Source organism: Sebastes umbrosus, chromosome 6 (genome assembly GCF_015220745.1).
Source record: "Sebastes umbrosus isolate fSebUmb1 chromosome 6, fSebUmb1.pri, whole genome shotgun sequence".
In the NCBI taxonomy this organism is placed as follows: Eukaryota; Metazoa; Chordata; class Actinopteri; order Perciformes; family Sebastidae; genus Sebastes; species Sebastes umbrosus.
This window is the reverse complement of record NC_051274.1, coordinates 30,706,189-30,734,008: the sequence shown is the minus strand read 5'-3', so window position 1 is coordinate 30,734,008 and position 27,820 is coordinate 30,706,189. Positions and strand designations below refer to the sequence as shown.

At 41.7% G+C, this 27,820-nt stretch overlaps 2 protein-coding genes across 5 annotated transcripts; one reads left to right on the top strand and one right to left on the bottom strand.

Annotated features, from left to right (window-relative positions):
* The first annotated feature begins 9,948 nt into the window (after positions 1-9,948).
* On the top strand, positions 9,949-16,911 carry ca6 (carbonic anhydrase VI). 2 transcript variants are annotated; one of them, XM_037773492.1, is made up of 10 exons: positions 9,949-10,208; positions 10,617-10,796; positions 12,021-12,169; positions 12,660-12,755; positions 14,097-14,163; positions 14,246-14,403; positions 14,496-14,622; positions 14,733-14,816; positions 14,901-14,933; positions 16,074-16,911. In XM_037773492.1, the coding sequence occupies exons 1-10, from the start codon at positions 9,956-9,958 to the stop codon at positions 16,706-16,708; spliced, it is 1,782 nt and encodes a 593-aa protein (XP_037629420.1). In that variant the 5' UTR covers positions 9,949-9,955; the 3' UTR covers positions 16,709-16,911. The 2 variants fall into 2 exon arrangements, with proteins under 2 accessions (XP_037629420.1, XP_037629421.1); XM_037773493.1 differs by lacking the exon at positions 14,901-14,933.
* LOC119490232 (solute carrier family 2, facilitated glucose transporter member 5-like) lies at positions 16,822-26,664 on the bottom strand. 3 transcript variants are annotated; one of them, XM_037773494.1, is made up of 12 exons: positions 26,411-26,664; positions 24,288-24,496; positions 24,076-24,174; positions 23,839-23,999; positions 23,643-23,767; positions 23,418-23,570; positions 21,998-22,311; positions 21,693-21,803; positions 21,515-21,616; positions 19,544-19,619; positions 19,207-19,334; positions 16,822-17,324 (listed from the first exon to the last, which is right to left on the bottom strand). In XM_037773494.1, the coding sequence occupies exons 2-12, from the start codon at positions 24,339-24,341 to the stop codon at positions 17,100-17,102; spliced, it is 1,548 nt and encodes a 515-aa protein (XP_037629422.1). In that variant the 5' UTR covers positions 24,342-24,496; positions 26,411-26,664; the 3' UTR covers positions 16,822-17,099. The 3 variants fall into 3 exon arrangements, with proteins under 3 accessions (XP_037629422.1, XP_037629423.1, XP_037629424.1); XM_037773495.1 differs by lacking the exon at positions 26,411-26,664 and having other exon boundaries at positions 24,297-25,205; XM_037773496.1 differs by lacking the exons at positions 24,076-24,174; positions 24,288-24,496; positions 26,411-26,664 and having other exon boundaries at positions 23,643-23,763; positions 23,839-23,974.
* Positions 26,665-27,820: the final 1,156 nt, after the last annotated feature.

Below are 27,820 nucleotides of genomic sequence, written 5' to 3'. Positions count from 1 at the left end.
AAACGATGATATGATGTTTGCAGGTCAGAGATGTCCAGATATTTAGAGTAAAACTGGTTGAAAATGGACTACAAAAACTTACTGATGTTTCAACAGTATTTTAATAATTACTAATAAAAAATGTTTACAGCACCATAAAATATAGACTATATAAATGCTGTTGAAACACTAACGATTAGGCAATATATAATCTAAAAACGTTCACTTTTCAACCAAATGCATGCAGTTTTAGCCTAAATATAGACATCTCTTCATCTGCTTATTGCATGATTGATTGTCCATAGTTAATCACGATTAATCGCACCTTTTTTATCTGTTCAAAATGTACCTTAAAGGGAGATTTGTCAAGTATTTAATACTCTTATCAACATGGGAGTGGGTAAATATGCTGCTTTGTGCAAATGTATGTATATAATTATTATTGGAAAACAATTAACAACACAAAACAATGACACATATTATCCAGAAACCCTCACAGGTACTGCATTTAGCATAAATAATATGCTCAAATCATAACATGGCAAACTGCAGCCCAATAGGCAACAACAGCTGTCAGTGTGTCAGTGTGCTGACTTGACTATGACTTGCCCCAAACTGCATGTGATTATCATAAAGTGGGCATGTCTGTAAAGGGGAGACTCGTGGGTACCCATAGAACCCATTTACATTCACATATCTGGAGGTCAGAGGTCAAGGGGCCCCTTTGAAAATGGCCATGCCAGTTTTTCCTCCCCAAAATGTAGTGTAAGTTTGGAGCGTTATTTAACCTCCTAGTATGACATGGTTTGTACCGATGGATACCTTAGGTTTTGTAGTTTCATATGATACCAGTATCTTCATTCTAGCTTTAAAACTGAGCCCGTTACAACCTCTGAAATATCGATTGCATTAATGCATTAAAGAAATTAGTGGCATTAAAGCGTTAACGTGTTATTATCGCGTTAACTTTGACAGCCCTACTTTGAATATTCATTAGCCTTATTCAAATTGAAAGTATATTTTTCCTATGTATGAAAATGTAGAACTACTTGCATGAATATTTGCGCATTTCTGTATTGCAAAGAGGGACTGCTGCACCGGTAATGCATTTGGATGTTGCAGTAATGAGTCTCAACATGAGTGAATAGTGGGTTTCCCCCTCGACACATGATGTCTCATATGAGGGTTTCCTGCAGCTGCGCGGTGCACTGAGTGAACTGAGTGAACTGAGTGCAGCATCCATGGCGGCAGATCAGAGCTCCAGTGTGATGAAAGCTGCTGCAATGACCTTGAGACTCTCTCGGTCAGTGTTATATACAACGGCGCCATCTGCTGCCCGCATGCTCTCATTAAAAAAAGGCCACAAGAGCCTACAGCAGATGTGTATGCATGTTTGGAAGTTGGAGTTCATTATAAATATGAGAATAGAGGAATTTATTGATTCAGTGTTTTTATCTAGTAAATCCCCCAAAATAAATTGTATTTTCTTTTTAATTCAAATGTATTTTCTGAATGAGCTGGTGAATTAAAGCACAGGTATGTTGGCAGCAATGAGGAAATGTCACAAAATAAACTTCATGTAGACTCTTTCTCGTATCTAGATTGATACCACTCTTATGTCTGTATGGTTAAAGGTCCCATATCGTGCTCATTGTCAGGTTCATACCTGTATTTTGTGTTTCTACTAGAACATGTTAACATGCTATAATGTAAAAAAAAAACTTTATTTTCCTCATACTGTCTGCCTGAATATGCCTGTATTTACCCTCTGTCGGAAACGCTCCGTTTTAGCTCATTTCAACGGAATTGCAACGGAATTGCGTTGCTAGGCAACAGTTTGGGTCCATGTTTACTTCCTGTCAGCTGATGACATTCACATACACTGCAACCGGAAATAAACTGGGACACATTTAGAATATTTATGTTTAAAACTGTGTAATGGTCTAAATATTGTATATTTGTGACATCACAAATGGACAGAAATCCTGACAGCTTGTTTGAAACGCACAATTTCTGAATACGGGCTGTGCGTATTTCTCCGTATATTGAAGGTTTCAATACTTTCACAGTATTTATATAGCACTTAAACCTGCTTTATACTATAACAGACATGACAATCTCACTTTTTAGAATATGGGACCTTTAATATGAAATTACGTCCAGGAGACGGTTAGCTTAGCTTAGCACAAAGACATCAACCTTGGCTCTGTCCAAAGATAACAAAATCCACCTCTCAGCAGCTCTAAAACTCATAAGTTAACATGTTATATATCTTGTTTGTTAGGTATCTTGAGTGCCTTCCACCTGTGAGATGTTTCTGTTGCTGTTTCTGGCCCTACTCGTACCATCTAGCTGTGAAATGGTTGGAGGCAGCAGCCCTGCCACTCTGCTAATCTGTTGGTCAACATTAGAAAAGCTGCACCAAGATGTGAGCGGGCACGAGAGAGTTGGTGATCTGTAGCATGTTGCTGTCAGTCAATTCAAAATAGTTTCCCGTAACCAAAGCACCACCAGCCCTTTCTGATGTCAGGCAGCTCGGGTGGAGGCCGAGTGAAAACTGGTTTTGCTGATTTTCTAGGCTCACTTTGCTGCGTATTCGTGAGAAATTGGCTCCTCCGTCTTTGCCCTCTGGCTCCGACAAATCCCCAGCTCTGGAGTCTTGCTCAGATATTGTCAGGAAATATGACATGCACACATTTCCACTGACAGTAAAATCTATGAGCAAGTCAAACATGTGGATGTTTAGTATTCAGACCATTCACATCAGACCGCAACCTTAATCCTTAAGAGAATTATACAGTATAAAAATGTCGTTGCCGCTGCTAAGCTGACCTAAATGTGAGACTAATGTGCTCCAGTGGAGCTTCTCAGTGACTCAGTGGTTATACTGGGCTGCTTCCAGGTGTGAATGTGTGCAACTGAGCGAGCAGGGCGTTCCTGGAAACAGCCTTCACGCTCAGTGGACCCTGCATAAGGAAAAGTAAATAAAGATTAAAGACCCATCAATTCTTTTTATATTGTGCATGTCCTGGCTCAGCCAACAACCAGTATGCTTTCATGTATACAAAATAACTGGAGTCACTATGAATAACCAGATGACTTTTTCTTTCTTAGCACGTGTTTCTAAGAAACACAACTAAAACAACAAGAATTACAGAAAGCGGTTGAATAATATAGTTTGAAAAATACAATATGTGCAATGTGGAGCAGAAAACAGGTACCCAAGATTTGAACATAGAAAGATACAGTAAATAACAACGTAAATGTGCAACATAAAAAATACAAACATTGCACTTGAGTTAGGGGCGGATTGGTGTCAAGACAGTTGTTAACCACAAAATAACAAAAGAATTCACAGCTGATGTGTTGCAGATGAAAGAAATGTGTGGAGTACGGCCAGCCAGCCGTTACTTTGAGCTACCAGCTGTTAACACTTCCTAAGCATAATAAATCTCTTAACTATTACCAATATGTGTTTGCATGTGTGTATGTAATTGTTTGTTGTTGTATGTGTGGTGACCACATGTTTGAACTAGAATGGCACTCGGAGACCGCAGACCTCCACCCCCCTCTCCGTTCAGCTTGCGCCATCATCCAGGTGTATTTTTGTTGATGTTGAGATCAGCTGAACGTAGTGGAGCAACGTAAAACACATCACTCAAACTGGACAGAAACAAAATAAAAGTCACATAAACCGTCGTTGTTACTCTTTCCAACAATCACCAAGTGTGCTTTGGTCGAACTCAACTTTAATTTTAAAGAGTTTAATGTGAAAAAACGCAGAATCTACAGTTGTTCCCCTCCACCCCCCAACCCCTGCTCTCTCTCTGAAGGAAGAAGGCAGGGTCATGCGTCATCAACGCGTCATCAGTTACACTGCGCATGTGTTATACCCAGAGGTCTTAATGTTCTGGCTGATTGTAAAGCTTAAAAAAATTCCTGAATCAGGACCATGATCCGTATCGCCACCAAAATCCAATGATTTGTTCATTGTGCCACACCCCACCCCTCTAGAAAATTTCATTAAAATCCATCTCGGACTTTTGGAGTTATCTTGCTAACAGACAAACCAACAAACCAACGCCGGTGAAAACATAACCTCCTTCCTAGGCCTTCGGCCTTGGCGGAGGTAATAAATGCAGATAAACATTTATAAGCACATATTTTCTATTTATCTGTGTGGTATTTGTTGTCTTTGATGAGTTGATGTTTTCGCTGATTTAATCATCACAGCTGACAAAGTTTCCTCCCATCTCACTGCTGTGTAGATCAAACTGTAGTTGGGTAACAATGACATCTTCTCTGGGAGTTACTGTAAATACTGAATGACTGAAGGCCGTAGTCAAGTCCAGCTTAATTGAGTCCAAGTCAATATCAAAACCAGGTCCAGTCAAGACCGAATCCAGAACAAATTGAGTCATGTTCAAGACCATAATAGGCAATAGTGTCTTTCCAAATGCTAATATAATGATTAATGAGTTAGGATGGACAGAAATAATCTATAAACAATATTAATCTATCTTCTAACATCAAACTAATCAATGCATAGAATTTAAATGTGAAGATCATCACATTTGATCTGATATTTGCTACTGACGTTTCCCCGGGACCATGAATATGCCAACAAGGAGGGACATTTTCATTCAATTTTCATTTTAAATGTATTCATTGTGATTATTATTTATGCAAATAGCAAAGAAGTAGGCGTCCTGCAGCACCTCCTACAACAACCCTCAATTGACAAACTTAGTGATAAAACTATAGTGTTTTTTCCTGAGATGTGTAGTGCACAAGTAGGCTTTTTGTGGTGGGAAAGAGGATTGTTTTTTTTTATTTGTTTATTATCATATTATTATTATTATTATTATTATTATTATTCTGTACAATTGATCCCAAATCAGCAGCCAGGAACAACTTGACAGTTCTCAGTAGCTGAGCCTGTATCCAAGACAAGTCCGAGTCCAACAAGGCACAAGTCCAAAACAAGTCCAAGACTTCAAGAAAGTGGACTTGAGTCCGGTCTTGGTCTTGAGTACTACAGCCCTGCTGAATGGAAAGTTCAAGGTACTCGGAGTCATATGGTTTGAATCAGCCTGTTAAAGGAATCGTCATCACACATCATCAAAACTATCTTATCAAGCAGTAGGATTTTTCCCAACAGGGTACTGGCAGAAACTAAAAAAAGAGACCTTGACTGTAATAAATTCTCACCTGACTCATAAAAATGCAAGAAGACACTTTAAAGGTCAAATACAGGATCCCTGCGATGAGGCGTCGTATCTGCTGTAGGGAGATTGAGTATACTCACCAATATTTGAGCAGTTGCACTCGATAGAAATCTAGTTTTATTAATTTTCTAAAGACTTTTGTTTTGTTTATTTCTTAAACTCTTTTGTCTCCTCTTCACCGAGACCAGCCCAGGACCTTGTACATACAACCTGCAGCTGACAACATACATGTCAAGCTCACCATACGGGGGTTTAAATTACTAGGCTGGCTCTCAGCCGGTATACAATCACATCATTTAAGTCCTCAAAATCAAGACCTTAAAAACTGTTATTGTCCTCAAGGCAAAGATAAACCCAGTGATTTACTGAGGAAGGAGACAGCTTCGGTTCATTTCTAAGTGCTGGTGTATGCAAGTTGAGCGCCGACGGGCATCAAACCTGTGGCCTCTTAATCATCTGTCACTTCACCCGTAAAGGTCGGCTCTGTTTTCTCCACCTGGGCTTGTTTAAAACGTGTTTTTAATCAGCCTTTTATGTGTGTTGATAGCCAAACACAAAAACAACTGGTATCAATCAAGAGCAGGCCGCCGAGAGGCCGTAACTCCAGTCCAGAGAGGAAGGATGTGAGAGGAACAATGAGAGTCTTAAATCAAGGTGAGGTCCTTTGATCATGTTGTAACTCAATCAGTTCAAACACACACATACTCACAGGAGATTTGTATTACTACATTTACAGTATGAGGACTCTCCTAACCTAAATAACTCTCAACTAAGTTTACTTGGACTTCATTTTAGTGCAAATTAAAATCCTAAACTAGGTCAAACCTAAACCCTGATTCCAGTTTTAACCCTAAATTAAAGAAATAATTCAACATTTTGGGAAATACCATTATTTGTTTTCCTGTCGAGAGTAAAGGTTTTTACACACTGGGGGCGTGATGAATAAATGACATGAAAATGCGAAATACTCGCCTGTGAATATTATAGATCTAGGGCTTTTATTGTGAAAGGTAAGAACAGAAGGAGTCAAGGTGGAAAGGAGTAATAAAGTTTGTCGTTCTGGTACAGACTACGGAGCCTCCGTGTTGTTGTTTCATAAATATAGGTGCCATTCAACCGGTTCCGCAGAACGTGATTGGTTGATACCTTTAGTCACGGTGCGAAAGCTCAGAAAATAAACTACTTGTATGAAAAAAATAGCTTTTTCGCCGCATAATAATCAAAAAAATATCTTGACATGCAATTGCCGCTGGTGTGTAACGGCCTTGAGAGAAAAGCTGTACGGTAAATATGAGGCTACAGTTAGCTTAGCTTAGCATAAAGACTGGAAACAGGGGGAAACAGCTAGCCTGGCTCCGTCCAAAAGTAGCAAAATCAGCCTACAAGCACCTCTAAGGATCACTAATTAAATTATATCTCTGGATCGCCGGACTATTTCTTTGGAAAGCGCAGCGACTTCCTGGAGTCTCCGCTGTTTGCCCGACAACCTCGCCATTGGAAGACCGACGCTCTCGGCCAAGAAATAGTTTGGCGCATAGCCCCCCATAAAACTGCAACATCTCCTTTTTACACTTTTATGTTGTTGTACGGATTTGTTAATTAGTGCAACGTATCCTCATACAACGGCTCGTATGATATATTACAAAAAGTTATTCCTCATTTTTCGTGCGTTTTCCTACCAATGTCCAGCAGCATGCGACGTACGTGTTAATTTCGGCTCCAATCTTTTCAAAATAAACTTCCGTCTACACAGGAAACTACTTAGTTAGGTTTAGGCAACAAAACAACTTAGTTAGGTAAGGAAAAGATTGACTTGGTTAGGTTTAGGCAACAAAACAACTTGGTTAGGTTTAGGCAACAAAACTACTTAGTTAGGTTAGGAAGAGATTGACTTGGTTAGGTTTAGGCAACAAAATAACTTGGTTAGGTTTAGGCAACAAAACAACTTAGTTAGGTAAGGAAAAGATTGACTTGGTTAGGTTTAGGCAACAAAATAACTTGGTTAGGTTTAGGCAACAAAACTACTTAGTTAGGTTAGGAAGAGATCGACTTGGTTAGGTTTAGGAAAAGATCAACTTGGTTAGGTTTAGGCAACAAAATAACTTGGTTAGGTTAGGAAGAGATCGACTTGGTTAGGTTTAGGAAAAGATCAACTTGGTTAGGTTTAGGTAAAGATCAACTTGGTTAGGCTTAAGAAAAGATCAACTTGGTTAGGTTTAGGTAAAGATCAACTTGGTTAGGTTTAGGAAAAGATCAACTTGGTTAGGCTTAGGAAAAGATCAACTTGGTTAGGGTTAGGAAAAGATCAACTTGGTTAGGTTTAGGAAAAGATCGACTTGGTTAGGTTTAGGCAACAAAACTACTTAGTTAGGTTAGGAAGAGATCGACTTGGTTAGGTTAGGAAAAGATCAACTTGGTTAGGTTTAGGCAACAAAACAACTTGGTTAAGTTTAGGAAAAGATTGTAGTTTGGGTTAAAATAACTCGGGAAGTGACGTAATCTAAGTACGGAAGTTACGTGACAAATAAATCAATGTTGACTTCTGGTTTCAACCGGGGTACGAACGCCGGTCTCTTGGGCAAAAGTCTGGTGTTTTTTGACCACCCATCCACCTAGACCTCCTCCCTAAGCGGCGTTTGTCGCTCTTTATACTGCCTGGTTTCCTTATAGGATTACATACAAATTGTTTTTGTGGGATATATTTGAATTACAGTTCCTTACTTTCCATAGGTTTAGCTACGAGCGGTGTATGAGAACAGCCTGATCAGTGAGGTCTTTCCGGTCTTTATGCAAAGCTAAGCTAACCGTCACCTGGCTGAGCCTTATATTTAACAGACAGATATGAGACTGGTATCGATCTTCTCATCCAATTCTCAAGAAAGTGAATAAGCATATTTCCCCAAATTTGTAACTATTCCTTTAAAATCCTGACCAAGATTACCCCTCTGAAGACAAACCAACTTCTTTCAGTTTCCCTTATTTGCATTTCCTTATGAAGAAGACAAACTGCACACACCTCCGAGTTGAACAGCCCTGGTGTGTTGGTGGAGGTGTTGGACATGTTGAAACTAGCGTGCATCAACAAGTGATACATGTCACAATATCCTTTGCATTGTCTGTCATGTTTTTTTTATCTGAAGCCTTCAGAGGTCTTTCAGAATGACTTGCGGCTTTACCAACTATGACGGTGGCATGAATATGAGTGTTCCATGGTTTCCTGACAAGTTAGTCAGCAGAAAGGTTGTAAGAAAGTGCTAAAACACAGATGAATGAAAGTATTGAAAGATGCTGGGATGACTGTGATGCTGCTCAACAGGCCTATATAAGATTTGGACTATTTTTATTGTCGATTGATCTGTCAATTATTTTCTCAATAAATCGATTAGTTATTTGGTCTATAAAATGTCATAAAATGGTGAAAAATGTTTCTCAAAGCCCAAGATGACGTCCTCAAATGTCTTGTTTTGTCCACAACTCAAAGATATTCAGTTTACTGTCATAGAGGAGTAAAGAAACCAGAAAATATTCACATTTAAGAAGCTGGAATCAGAGAATTATTTTTTTTTTCCATAAAAAACGATTATCAAAATAGTTGGCGATTGATCTAATGGTTGACAACTAATCGATTAGTCGTTGCTGCTCTAGTCTTTATCTCCTCGTCTACACTCATATTTGATGATATTCCAAAGACAAATATGAGATTAAAGGTGCTATTGATAACATTGATAACATTCAGCCACTTGATGTTGCATTCTCTCTCCCCATGGTCCATTAAATTTACTTCACAGTCGTTGCCAGACACTTACTGTCAATTTCAGCCATTTATCCGTTTTTTCCACACTAACTGATGACACAGAGATCCCAAAGTCGTTTTGCTATTGGCCTCACAAGCCTTGTTAGAAGTGGGAACCAAACGTCAGATATCTTCCACAGAGATAAACAAAACATTAAAGGTCCCATATTGTGCTCATTTTCAGGTTCATACTTGTATTTTGTGTTTCTACTAGAACATGTTTACATGCTGTAATGTTCAAAAAACCCTTTATTTTCCTCATACTGTCAGCCTGAATATGCCTGTATTTACCCTCTGTGTAAAACGCTCCGTTTTAGCGCATTTTGACGGAATTGCAACGGAATTGCAAAAGAATTGTGTTGCTAGGCAACAGCTTGGGTCCATGTTTACTTCAGCTGATGTTATTCACATACACTGCAACAGGAAATAAACAGGGACACATTTAGAATGTTTACGTTTAAAATTGAGTCAAGGGTCTAAATATTGTTGCTTCGTGACATCACAAATGGGCAGAAATCCTGACGGCTTGTTTCAAATGCAGAGTTTCTGAATACGGGCTGTGTGTATTTCCCTGTGGATTGAGTGTTTCGATACTTTCACAGTATTTATAAAGGACTTAAGCTTGCTTTATAATAAAAAAAACATGAAGATCTCTCTTTTTTATAATATGGGACATTTAACTTTGGACCCGCCATAATTTTTAAAATTAATTCACAATCATAATATTTTTTTTCCAGGAAAAGCCATACTTTTATTCGGCATCTTTCTAAAGGCTTTGTAGATGTATTATTTAAAAAAAAAAAACTACTTAAAAATGTTAACAATAAGACCTCTAACTTTCATCCTCAAAGACAAAACAAATCATTTATTTGGGGTATTTAAATGATAACATGTAGTTTAATTCTACAATAGGAGTAGAATGGTAACATTTCAACTTTAAAAAAACATATTGTAGATGAGCCAGTTCCTTTCCTGTCACTTTGGGGCTGCTGGGCAGAGCTCTGGGCGTTTACAGGCAGAGGTTTCAACACCTCCCTCCACTCGCAGTTTAAATCCAGAGAGAAAACCTCTGAGGTGTCAGTGTGTCCTGTGTGAAGGAGCCAGAGACACAGCAATGGAGCTCTTCTCTCTGTTGGTCTCTGCTGTTTTGGTCTGTGTCTGTGTCAGTGCTGGGATTCCTCATGATGGGATTCACTGGACATACACAGGTAGGCTTTTTAACATTTAATACATTTTTTGTATTTTTTAAAAATCAGCTGTTGCTCCTAAACACCAGAAGTGGCTGAAAGGTTTGATTTAAAGCTGCCAAGTTGTTCCTTTTCAGCATTCACTCGAGGCACTTAGCTGCTCTATTCAAATACCTCATAATTACTGTCAAGAGGACATATTATTAGGTGTATTCAGCTCGGCAGTAGGGCAGAATGATTTGGGAGTGAATACTGTTGGGAAATACCCATCAGCTGTCATAATATCCAGTTGAGCAAGTCCTCTGTTCGACCTAGTTTATTACACTCCCAGGGCAGATCTCTTACAATAAAAGGTCGCTCCCTAAATTCATCTGATTTTTTTTAACAATGTGATAATACTTTTGATTTTTTTTTTTTTTTTTCCCACAGAGGGAGCTTTGGACCAGATGCACTGGCCCACCAAGTACCCGGCATGTGGTGGTAAAAAGCAGTCCCCCATAGACATCCAGAGGCGCAGCGTGAGATTCAACCCAGACATGCTGCAGCTGGAGCTCAATGGATACGATGCTCAGCAAGGAACCTTCCAGATGTCCAACAACGGACACTCCGGTAAGAGAAAATCACTCAACCTCAATATTAACTACTAACTGGTTAAAAGGGCCACAATGGAAATAAACTGTCGGCTTCTATTGTGTTTTATGCTTTTGATAAATATTGTAAAAAAATATATATATATATATATATGATGCCTCCTGGTGAAACTGTGCACATATTATTTATTTATATAGGTTTTCTTTTTAATTCAATTCAACTGTTGTTCACTGTTAAAGGACCATTCCATCTCATATCTGAACTATAAACCAAACTTTATGTGACTGACCATTTTATTGTCAAGAATTTAAAATGTCTCAAAGTATATTTTCATTGTTTTTAGGGCTGAAAATTGATTAAAAATATTTAATTGCAATTAATCACACATTTTTTAACTGTTAAAATGCACCTTAAAGGGAGATTTGTCAAGTATTTAATACTCTTATCAACATGGGTGTGGAAAAATATGATTGCTTTATGCAAATGTATGTAAATATTAATCAATTAACAACTAAAAACAATGACAAATATTGTCCAGAAACCCTCACAAGTACTGCATTTAACATAAAAAGATATGCTCATATCATAACATGACAAATTGCAGCCCAACAGGCAACAACAACTGTCAGTGTGCTGATTATGCATGTGATTATCATAAAGTGGGCGTGTCTGTAAAGGGGAGACTCGTGGGTACCCATAGAACCCATTTTCTTTCACATATCTTGAGGTCAGAGGTCAAGGAACACCTTGAAAATGGCCATGACAGTTTTCCTCGCCTGAGCCCGCTACAACCTAAAAATTGCAAGTTATGTGTTAAAGAAATTAGTGGCGTTAAAACAAATAGGCGTTAACGTGCTATTATCACATTAACTTTGACAGCCCTAATTTCTTTATGATGTAAAACTCAATTCTCAAACCTTTCTGGAGTTGTGTAATCCATAACAGTGAGCATCAAATCTGCAAATTTTTCCAAAGCAGATCACCAATATTGTTGCATGATTTTATTTGAAAGGTCTGCACAGCATCACTTCTCATCAATAATAAAAAGGTTTGACGAAAATCATTGCACACTTTATGTTCTCTGTGGTGGATTGCACAACTCAGACAAGTCTTGAAAAATATTAATACGGAAGCCAATGGCCGCCTGGAGGAGAGGAAATACATTTCAATACAATTCGTGATTTCTATGCTGAATCTTTTGGGTTTTTTATTATAATCTGAGTATTTTTATGTTTCCATCAGTTCAAATTGACCTGCCTCCCACTATGGTGATCACTGAGGGCCTCCCAGGGAAATACACAGCTGTCCAGATGCACCTGCACTGGGGCGGCTGGGACCTGGAGGCCAGCGGAGCGGAGCACACCATCGACGGCATCCGCTACATGGCAGAGGTTTGGATATGCTTCTAAATCAGCCTTAATATCCTTGTTTTTTAAATGTAAAGTTAATTAGTAAATGTTAGCCTCTTAGTAAAGATCTTTCCATTTGAAAAGCAGGTCATTGGGCAGCCCGTTCTCATTCCGAGGGTGTGAAATACAGATGCATTGTCACTGCATCTGCATCCAATTCGACTGTTATCAGGCCATTAAATACACTGTAAATACGTCGTAATTTTAAGCTGAACCATGTTGTGTTTTCCTAAACCTAACTAAGTAGCTTTGTTGCCTGAACCTAAGCAAGTGGTTTTGTTAAATTAACATTAAGCACGTGTTAACTGCGACAGAAAAGTGGCGCCGAGGGGTCGTTAAGCACGTGTTTAGTGCGATGGAAAAAGTGACGTCGAGGGGTCTGACAAAGCGTCAGTATGTGACGAGTTGGGATGAGAACGTGTTGCATATTTTGTCTCCTAACCTGTTCTGACATTTCCACCTTGTCTTTCAGCTCCATGTCGTCCATTACAATTCTGACAAGTACAAGAGCTTCACTGAAGCCAGAGATAAGCCAGACGGGCTGGCAGTGCTCGCATTTTTCTATGATGTATGTAAGCCACAAATACTTTTGTTCCCTTTCCTTCTGCTTTGTGTGACCACCAAGGTTTTCAACATCTAGATTACACAGGATGTCAACACTGTTTCTGATAAATGATCATTAGTTCTGCTTTAGGAAGCCTACAAAAGGAAAAGTCTTTGTAGTGATAAAATGATTACCAAATGGCCTTTGAAGTGTATGAGACTTTGTTTGGGTCATCCTGCTGGGTTAAAGGCTCTATAGAGAGTTAATTCACATTTATGAGCTTGTTTCCAGAGGAATGCTCCGGGGTCTCAGACAGTCAGCCGCTCTCAGCAGCGAGAGGTCATCGCTGTAGCAACGCGTCCGCTGGCATCCATCCGCCGTGATAGCGGCACAGAGTGTAACTGAGAGTTAGAGCTGTTTGGACGAACTCATTTAGGAACAAATGATTCACCGACGTTTCCAGTTAATCACTTACCTGGGAACTTGTCACTTAAAAAGAAGTCAGATAGGGAAACAAAAACACCAACAGTCACATGATCAGACAGGATGTAACACGATTAATTCAACCAAGGCGTACGTTAAAAACATCCATCATAGTTTACAGACTGACATCTTGGTTCAACTTTGACCTTTTGTGTCCAACACACAGTTTTCTTAGAGTTTTATTATGGACATCCACGTTTGGTGTTAGATCCAAATAAAGTATTTTAGATAATCTGAAACCTTTGCCTTGTTTACAACCTGTCTGATGTTTCCTGCCCTGACAGACCATAGCAGTGATGTTGCTGTGTTCCTAGATCTTAAAGGGGTCCTATTATACTTTTCCCCTCTCCTTTAGTGTGTTACATAGTTTGTTGTGCATGTAAAATGTCTGCAAAGTTACAAAGCCCAAAGTCCACAACAAAGGGAGTTACTCTCCTCCACAGGCTCCTGAACCGCCTGAAATGCCTTGATTGAAGTCCCGCCTTTTCTTCCGTAACATGGTGATGTCACCATGTAACACAACCGCATAATACATGCCTAGCAGCTTCCAATTTATAGGGTCTTAAAGTTAGAGTGAAGATACTGGTATGATATGAAAACCTAATGAATCCATTCGTACCAACCATGTCATACTAGCTTGTCGCGAAGGAGGTTAAATAACGCTCCAAACTTACGCTACATTTTGGCAAGGAAAAACCGGCATAGCCATTTTCAAAGGGGTCCCTTGACATCTGACCTCAAGATATGTGAATGAAAATGGGTTCTTCGGGTACCCACGAGTCTCCCCTTTACAGACATGCCCACTTTATGATAATCACGTGCAGTTTGGGGCAAGTCATAGTCAAGTCAGCCGCTTACACACACTTCTGTTTTTCCTTTCAGGACGGGCATTTTGAGAACACCTACTACAGCGATTTCATCTCCACTCTGGCCAAAATCAAATATGCCGGTGAGTTACTGCAGCACATGTAAATTAACCGACCTTAGTGTGTCTGTTTGAGTCTAACGTGACTTTAACGTGATCTTCACAGGTCAGTCCATGACCATACCGAGCATCGACGTGCGCTCCATGCTCCCCGAGAACCTCAACCACTTCTTCAGGTACCAGGGCTCCCTCACCACGCCGCCCTGCTACGAGAGCATCCTCTGGACCGTGTTCGACACTCCCATCACGCTCTCACACAACCAGGTACGGCGGACAGGAAGTTACAAAACAGCTGATATGAAGGAGAATTATGTGGCGCTACGTCACAGCTTTCTCTTCTTCTCTGTTGTGTCCAGATCAGGAAACTGGAGAGCACCCTGATGGACATGGACAACAAGACGCTGTGGAATGACTACCGCATCGCTCAGCCTCTCAACAGCCGTGTGGTGGAGTCGTCCTTCCTGCCGCGCCTCGGAAAAGGAAGTATGTAGCTTGTTGCGGCAGTATGATTACAAAACAGGGTGTTGCCATCTATTCCTCAGAACTGATGTGGGGGCACGACGTCATTTTCATTCACCTTTTGACCTTTGCAGCATTTTGTCGTCAAGATGAGATTGAATCCAAGCTCCTGAAGATCGAGGGTCTGATAACGTCTCTTGGAAAGCACATGCATTCAGGTGAGTCATAAAAACGGCTGAAGATGGTGAGATGTGAAAGAGAAAACGTCTATATTTACTCTCGTTCTTACTTATTCCCTTAAGGTGGACTTCGCAACTCAAGGCCTACCAGATATGGTAAATCCTTGGTTTTCTGATTAAATCTAAATCTGTGCTGCAGGAATGAGTCCTGAAACCTGGAAAGGAGTCAACATTTTAGCACTTCCTGTTCCCTCGTCTGAAACTCAATGTTCTTTTTTGATGGGTTTTTAGTTACAGTAGATGGCTGAAATAAGGTCTGTGGTTAACACAAGCTGGAGACATTTCAAAGTTTTGTTCTACGACACAAAATAAGTAAATATCCCACTTGTGAATTTTGAAGCTTTTACGTGTCTTAAAAAAGGCTGTTGCTAACAAGTGGCTAGTAGTAGGGCCACATTGAGGGGGAAAAAAAATCGGAGATTTCGAGAACAAAGTCATAACTTTACGAGGAATAAAAGTAATTTTGTTTTCCACAAAAGAGGTAGTTTCACCATCAGGTTCCTGTGGTTCTTTCGTCAGAATAAACACAGTTTCTTGCACAATCTTTTCAAGGTCCTGATACTGATGATAATGTGGTGCTGATGTAACAAAAGATGAAGTATTTGGTTATTTGTGAAACCTAAACTAAAGTATAACTTCACAAGATGCTCCATGTTCCTCATTTTCACACAGGCGGCACAGTTGCTCTTTTTCCCCTCTAAAATAACACGTCAAATTACTACTTTATAATATTATGACTTTTTTCTCGTAATATTACGACTTTATTCTTGAAATCTGAGATTTATTTATTTTCCCTCAATGTGGCCCTAATATTCCGTCCTATAAATGAGACTACTAAACGTCTTCACGCCGACTCGTCCGCCTTTACAGCCTCGTTGTGTATACTCACCCTCATATGACCGTGGTGTAGTTTGCTTCTAGCTATAATTTACTTCTGGTGATTGCATTTACGCTTCAAACATCACAAAGTGGTGTTAACTTGTGGAGATTATCTTGCGGAACAAAGCATGTCAGTATCATAAGCGTGTGTTTGCCACAGAGTTTATTTCCTGCAATAATCCAAAAACCCAATGGAACAATTGGCTTTTGTTGAGGGAACCAGGGCGATGCTGACTTCCTGGTTGGCCTACATAAATGTGTCATCCTTGCAGCGCTCTATTTGTGACCGTTAATGATTAAAGGTAGATAGATATTTCTCGCTCTCCAGCCTGATTCTTTTTTTCCCGTTTTCCTCAGAACCTCGCGCTCTGTTTCCTCTGGTGCTCAACTTCGAGGAGAAAAACTCTGGGAGTTACGCCTTAGCCCGCCTCAGCCATCCCATGGAGCTGGCCTCCTTCACCATCTGCATGCACGTGCTGCCTCAGCTCCAGGGCGTCCATACCGTCATCTCCTACGCCAGCAACGGCAACGACAACGAGCTGATGATCTCCATCGGCGAGGACAAAAACTCCAGGGAGGTGGGCCTCTGGATCGGCAACGAGTTCGTCAACCTGCCGTACAACTTCAAGTCCCACGACTGGGCCAACTACTGCGTCACGTGGTCGTCCCACACCGGTGGCGCGGAGCTGTGGATCAACGGCATGGTGGGGGAGCAGCGGTACCTGAAGAGCGGTTACACGGTAAGCCCCGGCGGTGTGTTCATCGTGGGCAAAGACCAGGACGGATTACTGGGCATCTCCAACGCGGACGCCTTTGTGGGTAAGATGACTGATGTCAACGTGTGGGACTATGTGCTGACCACAGCAGATATCCGGGACCAGATGTCATGTGAGAGAAACAACACCGTGGTGGGAAACGTGTTCAGCTGGGGAACCACCAAACTCAGTCTGTTTGGAGGGGTGCAGCTGGACAGCGAGTACAGATGCTCCTGAAGAGCTGCGTCTGGTCACATGAGCTTTAATAATGAGCTGCAATAAACCAAAATATCACTGCTGGTGGTGGGGATTTAAAATGTGTATGTAATGAAGGATAAAATGTCTTTCAGGCACCTGTAAGTCAATATTTAATGCAAACTGTGTCTTATAGCTTCAGCCATGTCTTGTATTCATATCAATAAAGGCTTACATGTGACTTATTGGTTTGTTTAATGACTCATTCTTACCTATATAAGGCTTAACTTTAAGGTATTGAACTGCACAAAGAGCTTAAAGCCACAAAAACAGATTGTGCAAAGATTCCTTGTGAAATGGAAAATAGGAGGCTAAATTAAGACAGTCAATCCTCCCCCAGAGTGAAGACTTCCTCTCCTCTGAATGCTTCCATTCAGAAGGTCGTGACCCTCTCCGCATCCTCCAGGCTTTCTTTGCTCCCCTTCAGCGGCAGATCCCCGTCACCCAGTTTGATCTCAACTTTGTTCCTCTCGGCGAACATCTGGCAGATCTCCAGGAAGGTCTTATTCTTGGTCTCCGGGACCACCAGCCAGATGTAGATCAGCGTGACCAGACAGACGAAGGAGAAAATGATAAAGCTGTAGGGGCCCAGACCTCTCTGAAGGAAGGGAGGGAGGGAGAAGGAGGGAGGAGAGGATGAAACGTTGTAAATATGCTCGGTTTTGGTTTCTGTAACTCAAACAAATTCCTCCATTGTTTGCTTTGTGGTTTGATGATTAAGTCTTGAGATGAAGTAAACATGACACGAGCCTAATGGGTGTGTTAACCTCTAAGATTACGCCACTCGGTCCGTTGGAAAAGACACACTGAAGAACCGAAGTACTCCTAATAAACAGGGACAAACGCTACATCTGCTAGAAGAACATCACACTTGTCTAAGTTTAGGACCATGATTGGCTTCTAAACTAGTTGTGATGTCTCAAAATCATACTTGTACGCCAACACGTGTTAAATAAGATTTAAAGGTGCTAAATGTGAGATAGAGAGCCGAAGTCCCGCCCCTTCCGGTGGACCACCATGGGACCTTGTTTTGGAAAAAATATGACCGTGGTCAACAGAGAGAGAGAAATATTTTTTTGATCCCGTTTGAATTACGCCATGAATCACACGTGATGTTTGTCAGTTTAAAAGATAACTTTGGAAGTCAAGAAAGTCTCATTTAGAATGGACCAGACGTCCGTCCGTCCATTCTCAGACGGACAACCCCAAAACATAATGCCTCTGGAGACGGATGTCACCGGCAAGGAGGCATAAAAATGAAAATATTACGTCTAGTGAAATCTTATACTTACAGTTAAACTGAAGCGTTATTGACGTTACAGAGCTCTCCGTCAACGTCTATTATGAACGTTGTCTTCTACTACTACTGCATTGCATTGTGGGATATTTATGCCACTGTAGTGTCCAGCGTTGCATACTGTAATATTTCACCAGAAATAGTATGCAATTCATGTACTATTGGTTTCATACTAAGGTTTGGGACATATCAAAATATCTCACAGTACTAAATCGCATGTTAGTCTGGGATTTCAGATGCATCAATGTGTTACCGATGTTCTCATCCAATTGGCAAAAAAGTGAATGTGTGTATTTCCAAAGAATGTGGCTTTCAGATACATTGTTTTTCTCATTTTAAATATGTTTATTATCAATTAGTGATTGGTGTATTTGTCTCCTGTCTGATTGGTTGTTGCAGTATAACAATGATATTGTTTTAAATTGTGAGTTTGATGCTTGACAGATTCAAACTTTCATTTGTTGGGTTAATTTAAACGGTTGTTTGCCAATCACAAGACTACGACGGAGTATTAGGGCCACATTGAGGGGAAAAAAATGTATCTGAGATTTAAAGAATAAAGTCATAATATTATGAGAATAAAGTCATAATATTATAAAGTAGTAATTTTACGTGTTATTTTAGAGGGGAAATAGAGCAGCTGTGTGAAAATGAGGAACGTGGAGCATCTTGAGACGTTATACTTTAGTTTAGGTTTCACAAATAACCAAATACTTCATCTTTTGGCACATCAGCACCACATCATCATCAGTATCAGGACATTGAAAAGATTGTGCAAGAAACTGCGTTTATTCTGAAGAAAGAATCACACGGACCTGATGGAGGAACTGACTCTTTTGTGGAGGAGGAAATGACCTTTTTCCTTGGAAAGTTATGACTTTATTCTCGTAATATTACGCCTTTTCTTTCTTAAAATAGTATGACTTTATTCTCATTAAATAACAACTTTATTCTAGAAATCTCAGATTTTTTTCCCCTCAATGTGGCCCAAATACTCCGTCATATAAGACAGAACAGTACACACTGAAGTAAAAAATTAAGTATAAAAAAAACAATATAAATGATCACAGTCAGGATGTGATTTGATTTCCTCGCTGTTTATACTTAAAAACATCTGTAACTGATTACATAACAACCTTTCGTTCCCCTCAGCGTAAGAGTTCCTAGAAGTTGTGTAACTGACCTCTAGGAAGGGGAAGACGAGGCCCACGGTAAAGTTGGAGAGCCAGTGGACGGAGCCCGCGACCATGAAGGCCGCAGGCCTGGCCGACTGCCTGAACATCTCGGTGGTCACCACATAAGGAATGGGACCTGGAGAGCACACAGATGTGGTTAACCACAACCAAAACACTCGAGACACATCATCACTCTCCGGGGTCACGGTTGAGGATGCTCATGTCTCAGATTTACAACATATATCATTACATGTCTGGTCACATCCAAACAACACTTCAGCTAATGGACCGCCCGCTTGTCATCAGCGTGTGTGTGTAAATAACCACCGGCGGGGTCAGACTCACTGGGTCCTATGGCGTGTCCTATGACGTAGATGATGACACAGGCGATGCTGACTTGGGGCATCCACGTCACGCTCTCCTGTCAACACAAAGCTGCTGTTAACATTAACGTGTTGATGCTTTCTAACAGGAGACAGCTGCACCGTGTAGGAGGACTTAAGCCCACTGAGCCAGTCTGAAGACGTTGGATCCAGGTGAGATTACAGGGTTACAGGGTTACAGGGGGGCCCGCTGGTTTTGTGGTTGTCTGATGGTCAGTGTTTTCTCATACTTTAGTGGTGGGCGACTCTGTTTTCATGTCTCCAAGTTCTCACGACCCCAGCAAATATAGATGTCAAGTCATCACATTCATTTTCCAGACGGAGCTCTAAATGTATACTGTATTTAAATTACAGTCCAGGAAGAATTGTAGCACAGTGACGCATTTCCTGTTGTTTTGGCTTTGTGAACCAGCACACTGGACCACGGGGTTAAAAGTGCTGACATTCAGCTTTAAAGAGACGGTTCTCTTATTTTTTTGTGCTTTTTTCCCATTCTATCATTGATTCACTACTTTTTTCTGCGTATGTCCTCTCTGTGTCCTCAGTGTGTTCCTGCCTTTCACATTCACCTGACACACACCTGCACACCTGCACACCTGCACACCTGCACACCTGCTACCAAACATATACACCGATCAGCCATAACATTATGACCACCTGCCTAATACTGAGTAATAGGTCCCCCTTTTGCCGCCAAAACAGCCCTGACCTGTCGAGGCATGGACTCCACTAGACCTCTGAAGGTCTGCTGTGGTATCTGGCACAAAAAGCCGTCAGTAGCAGATCCTCTAAGTCCTCGAAGTTGTGAGGTGGGGCCTCCACGGTCAGTGGTCTTAATGTTATGGCTGATCAGTGTATATACACACATATCTATATATCTATATCTATTTAGATATATAGATATATATATACAGTATAGATATATATATAGCTATATATATAAAAAAAATAAAAGGGTTGCCCCACAGCTGCATGCGGTGGGGCACCAGCGCACAGCAAGTTTTCTATCATGTAGGGCAGCCTATGTGGCACTGCATCATATTTTCTCCATTTAAGGGGCACTCATTAGTGCACTACATCTCTTTTTCTCCACTGGAAGGGCGCCCTAGAGGGCATTTTATCATGTTTTACTAACCATATGGGCATCCAAGAGGGTACTTCATCACGTTTTCTCCAATGAAAGGGCACCCTATTGGGCACTTTGTTTTATCTACCATAGAGGCATCTCATAAGGCTCTTTTGCTGCGTTTCTTTCAAACATGGGGGCGGAATCGATATCTGTTTAAGTGTATGCTAAATTTAGAATATTTTCACCGCTTTATCTTGCCGGTGTCAGACAGCTTTTTCCTTCTCCTTTCCGACGGGGAACTGAACTGAATGTGAAACTTATCGACGCTCGCTCCAAAGCCAGCAGGCTAACAAAAACAGTATAGTATACAGTAAACTTTCAGTTCACTTTGCCATCGGAAAATATTCTAAATATAGTGTACATTGGAACGGATGTAAATTTTTTTCGTTGAGCTTTTTTTCTGTGGCCTAAAATATGTTTTTCTGCCGTCCCCGTCCACAGCACTGTGTTGCTTTGCTCTGGTGCTCCTGTCTGTTTCTCAACGCTGGGGGCACACTGACCGTCATCTACTGTTGGTAATACACTGACTATGGACCTCATACAACCCCACTGAGAAACACCCGAACTATCCCTTTAATCTCATTATCATTGTTTCAAATATGTTGAGCCATAGCAACAAAGAATGTGTCACCTGTCTTTAAAAGTCTCGCATGACTCAGTCTCTAGAATAAATCTCCTGACCTCAAGGTTGAGAAACCTCATGACATCTGACAACAGCAGATTATTTTTGTACAGCATGCTGAACCACTAGAGGACAGCAGAGTAGCATGTTGAGACACACTGAGGCGTTCACATGGTTGGTACCTGGAAGTTGAGAGCGACAGTGAGCAGCACACAGGCTCCACAGCAGATCCCAAAACCACAGAGGAGGAGCAGCCGTCGTCCTGACGCCTCCACGATGAAGACCTGGAGAAACAGAAACCCCTGTTCAGACCTATTGTCTCCTGCTGATATGATCAAACAGACGTGTGTAGATACCTACAGCAGCTATGGTCATGAAGACGTTCACTGCACCCGTTCCCACTGTGACGTACTGGATGTCATTCTGCTTGACTCCTGCTGAGCCGTATATGCTGTCTGCGTAGTAGTAGATCTGAGGAGGGAGAGAGAGAGAGATGCATGATTGTTAAATAATTAGCACAGAGTTTAAACATGAGAAGGAGGATGCAACAGTGCAGCTGAAAATGACTTAACAGAAGAAATTGTTGTTTGAAGGTGCAGTTTGTAGGATTTGGAATTGGATTTGGAAACAGTGAAGTCATCAGTGGGTCAGCAGACCCGGCTCACCGCATTAACCCCCGACAGCTGCTGGCCCATGTTCATGACGATGATGGAGACCAGCTGCCAGCGAAGGGAGCGCTGGGACAGCAGGCTGAGCACAGACAGGTGGCCCTCGGCCTTCTCCGACTGGTCCTCCAGACGCATCTCTGACAGCTCGGCGTCCACGTCGTCCCCGCCGCGCAGACGCTGCAGCGCTCTCTTTGCCGTCTCCTCGTCTCCTCTCTGGATGAGCATGTACCTGGGGCTCTCTGGGAAGAAGGGCAGCAACAGGAGCTCTATCAGGGCGGGGATGCCGGTCAAACCCAGCATGAGGGTCCAGCCTGGATACAGAGGGAACAGAAACAGAAAAGCTCTGTACTGAGTCATGCAGTATAAATGTGTAATTTTATCCTATTCTAAAATGGTGTGTTTGAATATTTCTGCATCCTGGGGTCCCTAAACAGTCTTAGAATTACATAAATTGGGTATCACTGTAAAGCTGAGACTCTTGTGGATCCAATGAGCCCAACTGTATTCATGTGTGATGATGTTTCTTGACATCCCTGTATAAAATGACCTGTGGTGACCTCTAGGATAATCACAGCCTCATGAGACTTACAGCCACAAACTAGAGACCTAGAGCATTCAGAGGATGGATGGCTTGCCTAGCTAGATTGACAATAAGGGGGTTTCTGAGCAGTTTACACAGCAGAAGTGCTCACCATCCAATCGCCAAAAAATGCAATTCTTGCAAAAATGTCAAACGTTTTTGATCCCAAATCACAGCATGGCTTTCTCTACGGTGTTCCTCGAGGTCTTAGTGTCTTAATGTGGTATTTTGGAGGGATTATTTATTCATTTTTTATCAATTCTCGACAGATTAAAAAGTTACTGCAACAACTCTTGAGACATAAATAAGCATGGGCATGGACATCATATACTTCAATCATAATGTTCTAAACCCTTATACAATTTAATTTAATTCATTTATTTAATTTCAATTTATTTCTGATTTATGACTAGAACAACTTGACACACTGTGCTGAGCTGCATCTCAAATTACTCTTCAGGTTCCCAGCTTTCAGATGATGCACACCACTTCTATGTGACGTCTACTGTTGACCTGCTATCTCCCCCTAAAGACCCCCTGTACCCCCCTAAAAAAAAGACAAAAACGGGTCTATTGTGGGTCTGAGCAAGGTGAAACAGCGTTACCACGGTTTTGCACTCAGCGGCTCACGTTACCACAGTCTTGGAAAGGGAGGAGTGAGCGTAGGCGTACTCAGTTGGTTGCAATCTGCAACCACACCACTAGATGCCGCCAAATCCTACAGACTGTACCTTTAATAGTGGTGCAGTGGTTAAAAAAGCCCACGGTTTGGTTTGTTCATCACTGAACCGGCTGGGTTTTGCATCCTTAATGTGCTTCTAACCAATGAAGGTTTACCTGTGCTGTTGCCCAGTATGTGTCTGATGCCCAGCACTTGAGCGCTGAGGATGCCGATGGTGATGAAGAGCTGCGGTACGATGCCAAGGGCTCCCCTCAGGTTTTTGGGAGCGAGTTCTCCCAGATACATGGGCACCACGTTGGATGAGAGACCTGCACACAGAAAACTCAAAGATGCATAAAAATGACTCTCTAGATGACTAGAACGTTTTGAACAGATCTGACCTGCACAGATGCCCACGATGAACCTCGCCACGATGATGATCTCATAGGACTCGACGATCTCGCTGACTCCCATCATCACGGCGGGGACGATGGAGAAGATGTTGTTGAAGAGGAGGGTGCCCTTCCTGTCGATGCATTTAAAGTTAGACAAACAAGTGTAGGTTTTTTATAGCGCGTGATGAATGTGACATATTACCTCCCTAGTTTGTTGACCAGCGGGGCCACCAGCAGGGAGCCGAAGAAGCCTCCTAGCGGGTACATGGACACCGAGAGAGACCACAGCAGAGTTAGGAAGTTCTCCTCCATCGGTGTGCCGTAACGCTCCATGTAGGTGGTGTTGTAGAACTGCTGCATGAACTAAAGAGAGCAGGACAACGCTGATACAGACACCTCATCATATTCTGTAATATCATTGTGAAGTTTCTTTGCTTACCGGTGATGGAGAGTTGATCACAGCCACGTTGTAACCGTACTGGAATGATGAACCAAATGCAGATATGAGCGTCGCTAACACCAGGACCACAGTTAACCTCTGTCAGGGGGAAATCAGCGCACTATGTGAAACCTCTTTTTTACAACACAAACATACTGATTTCACCACATTTTCTCACACAAACATGGTTGTGACGGTGGTGATAATCACACCTCACTCACCCCTCTCCTCTCCACAGGTTTCCCCCGGTCCTCATTCTCCGCCATGGCTGTGTTTCCGACTCTCTTTTCAGCAATAATAACAGCACACTTTGTTGTTACTGCACCGCTGCATTCTGCCTGCCCTTTGGACACCAGATCAGAGAGCAGCAGTGGCAGCGGTTTACGGCTTGGCTCCAGTTATCATGTTGCTGACTGCTGAGCTTCAGGTTCAGGAAGCAATAGATATTAAATGAATATTTTTATTGCACTGCACCTTCAACTAAATTAGTTCAATTGATAAAATCTACTGCTGTCTTATTGAGTTATGTTATCATAAAGCCACATGATATTGCCTAACCACCTGCAGGCTGGATCACAGAAGAGGTGTTGTTACAGAATGACAAATCACAAACAGTTGGCAAAGACTTCAGAGTTGATCCCCGTACAATTTGAAGGATTTATCTGTTCACTGATTACTAAATCATCTTCTGCAGAAACACAGCAGCTACGAATCTCTTATTATGTTTACTTTGTCTTCAGTTTGTCATGTGCTGCATCGCCTCTTATCTTTATGTGGAGTCTGTTTGTCAGTACGACGGCCCCGAGACCGTTTGCTCTCAAAAAGCCGCCTCACTGAAAAAAAAAAAAGGCTAATTAAAATGCATCAGTGAGTAGATAGTGCTGGTGGGAAATAGGAATAATTAGAAGTCAGAACTACAGTATGTATGCTCCGAGCAAAATATCACAAAAGATGTAGTGTTAAAGGAACAGTGTGCAGGATCTGGAGGTATCTAGCGGTGGGGTGAGGAGATGGCAACCAACTGAAGCCTCTCCCGTGTGCCATCAAGCGTGTTGGAGAGCTACGGCGGTATAGAGCCAGTGCGTAGAGTGTGAAATGAGTGGTGAAGCAAGAGAGAGAGAGCAGCGGCGACGGGGGAGCGAGTAACGTTATCGACTCCGGCCCAAGCAGGAAAGGTTAACAGAGTTTGTCCGTTCTGGGCTAATGTAGAAACATGGCGGTGCAACATGGCGGACAACGTTCATTCCTCTGAAAGTTGCTCAGTGGCACATGAAGCCTAAATTGGCTCGACTTCCGTCTGGAAAAGTACCCGGATCTTGGGCACACGGAACATGCGCAGTAGCGTCCGCTCGGTCACATGACTCGGTCACGGGTTCCCAACGTCACGGCTTGCGCACCAGCCTCGGTCTGGGTCTCACTCACATGAACGGAGGAAGGGAAATAACTCTAGATTCAGCTATTAGAGCGTTTTACAACTTTAAAAATGTAATTTTTTAAATAAGGGCTATTAGAGTGTTTGTACTGGGAAGTTGATTCACCTCAAAAAAATTATCCGCTGAGTTACAGACATCTCTTTCCCAATGTAAGTCTATGGGAAAAAGTATTTTTGGGCCCTTTGCATCACATGACGGAATTTATTAGAATGTTTTTTCTTTTCATGATCTGTTATTTCCCCCGTTAACTTCTATTAATGATGCTATTAAAGTCAGAGAGAGAAGGAGAGTCTGTCTGTCAGCAACAAACACCTTTTACATAATTTATCCTCATTTCCATTCAGTCACATGAGGCTGATAATTCCTGAACCTCGGGTTTGATATGAGTTACATCATTTACATTTTCCCTGAAACATTCAGCCCAATAAATAATGTGTTCAAAAGATACCATAGTCTTATTCTGGGTTATTAAATAATGAACTCAATTTCAGAATATCAATAAATACTGACACTAATAATGAATAAATAATATAAAGATATTGTGCCAGTAGAAATGGAGAAAACACTGCTGCTCTGCCACTGATAATAACTGAGAGTCTTTATTAGTACTAATACAGTTCAGACACAAACAGCTGTTAAAGCTGACTGACAGCTGATCCAGATGTGATCAGCTGCTGCTGTCATCAGAAACGGACGTCGCTTCACGTGACGCTTCAGAGGAAACAACATTTCAATGCTCTTAAATCGTATTTCCTCGTTTCCTCTCTCCTCGCATGGTTTCCTTGCGTCTCTCCATGCTTCCCTGGTGGGAGGGACTAAGACGCAAGTGAGGGAAACGGGGCTTTGGCATGCACCCATAGACATGACGTCAGCTAAAACCACAATATCACTCTATAGTTCACCTGCTTGGCAGTAATGTTAGCTGACCAGATGAAGGTCTCTCCATGAATCCCTGCTGAGACTTTGCTCCTCCTGCCTCAGCGCAGGCTTCAGCAGCGGGGCTCCACAGCGTGTCTTCCTGTTCTCTCCACCCGCAGCCGGAGTGAACAGGGAGACACCGGCACGCGGTCGTTTCTCTCTGCAGAGTCCCGTCACTTCACAACACACGGGAAACCTCTGTTGGTCTGGAGGAGCTGCAGCATTTATTTCTGCACAAACGTCCACTGTACGTTCACTAGATATTCTCAGAGCTAAACTAAGGGTGCATGCCAAAACTCTTAATTGCATCCCTGTTTCCCTCACTTGCGTCTTTTCCTTGCATCGTAGTCCCTCCCACCAGTGAAGCATGGAGAGACGCAAGGAAACCATGCGAGGAGAGAGGAAAGGGGGAAAGCCTCTTTAAGAGCATTGGAACGTACTTTCCTCTGAAGCGTCACGTGAAGCGACGTCTGTTTCTGATGACAGCAGCAGCTGATCCGAGCTGGATCAGCTGTCAGTCAGCTTTAACAGCTGTTTGTGTCTGAACTGTACTAGTACTAATAAAGACAAGTGCTCTTTATATTATTTATTCATTATTAGCGTCTGTAGTTATTGATATTCTGATTGTGAGTTAATTATTTAATAACTCAGAATATGAGTATGGTGTCTTTTGAACATTGGACATTATTTATTAGGTTAAAGGGAAAATGTAAATGATGTAACTCATATCAAACCCAACGTTCAGGAATTATCAGCCTCATGTGTGATTGAATGGAAATGAGGGTAAATGATGTAAAAGGTGTTTGTTGCTGACAGACAGACTCTCCTTTTCTCTCTGACTTTAATAGCATCATTAATAAAAGTTAACGGGGGAAATAATAGATCATGAAAAGACAAATCATTCAAATAGATGAAGAAAGTTATTTTAAGTCCATTTGTCAGGTTTTATAAACCCCTCTCAGTGTCAGGCTGCTTCACTGACAGTGTGTGAAGGAGAGATACTGCAGGTCCTTCTGCTGCTGTTCAGATTATAACTAGATGGTGAATCAGAAGACAACTAAACTATAAAACGTTTAATCTGTGATCTGTTTTCACTTCGGTATGAAACTCCAGTGATGTTTAGAGGTAAAGTTATCAGATCAGTCTGATCGGCAGCAGCGTCCAATCAGTAACTGATATCCAATAAGGGGGCGTGTCGGTCGGTAAAAGACTTCCGTGGAGGATACACTGGTGTATCCTCGCTCCTCGCTCCTCCGGTAAGCCTCCTCGTTCCTCGATCCTCGCTCCTCGATGCACAAATAAGAGCTTTGGAACGGCCTTCAAGATGGTGCACCAGAACAACTTCCGGTTCAAGCGAGGAGCGAGGAGCGAGGAAACGAAAATTAAGAGCTTTG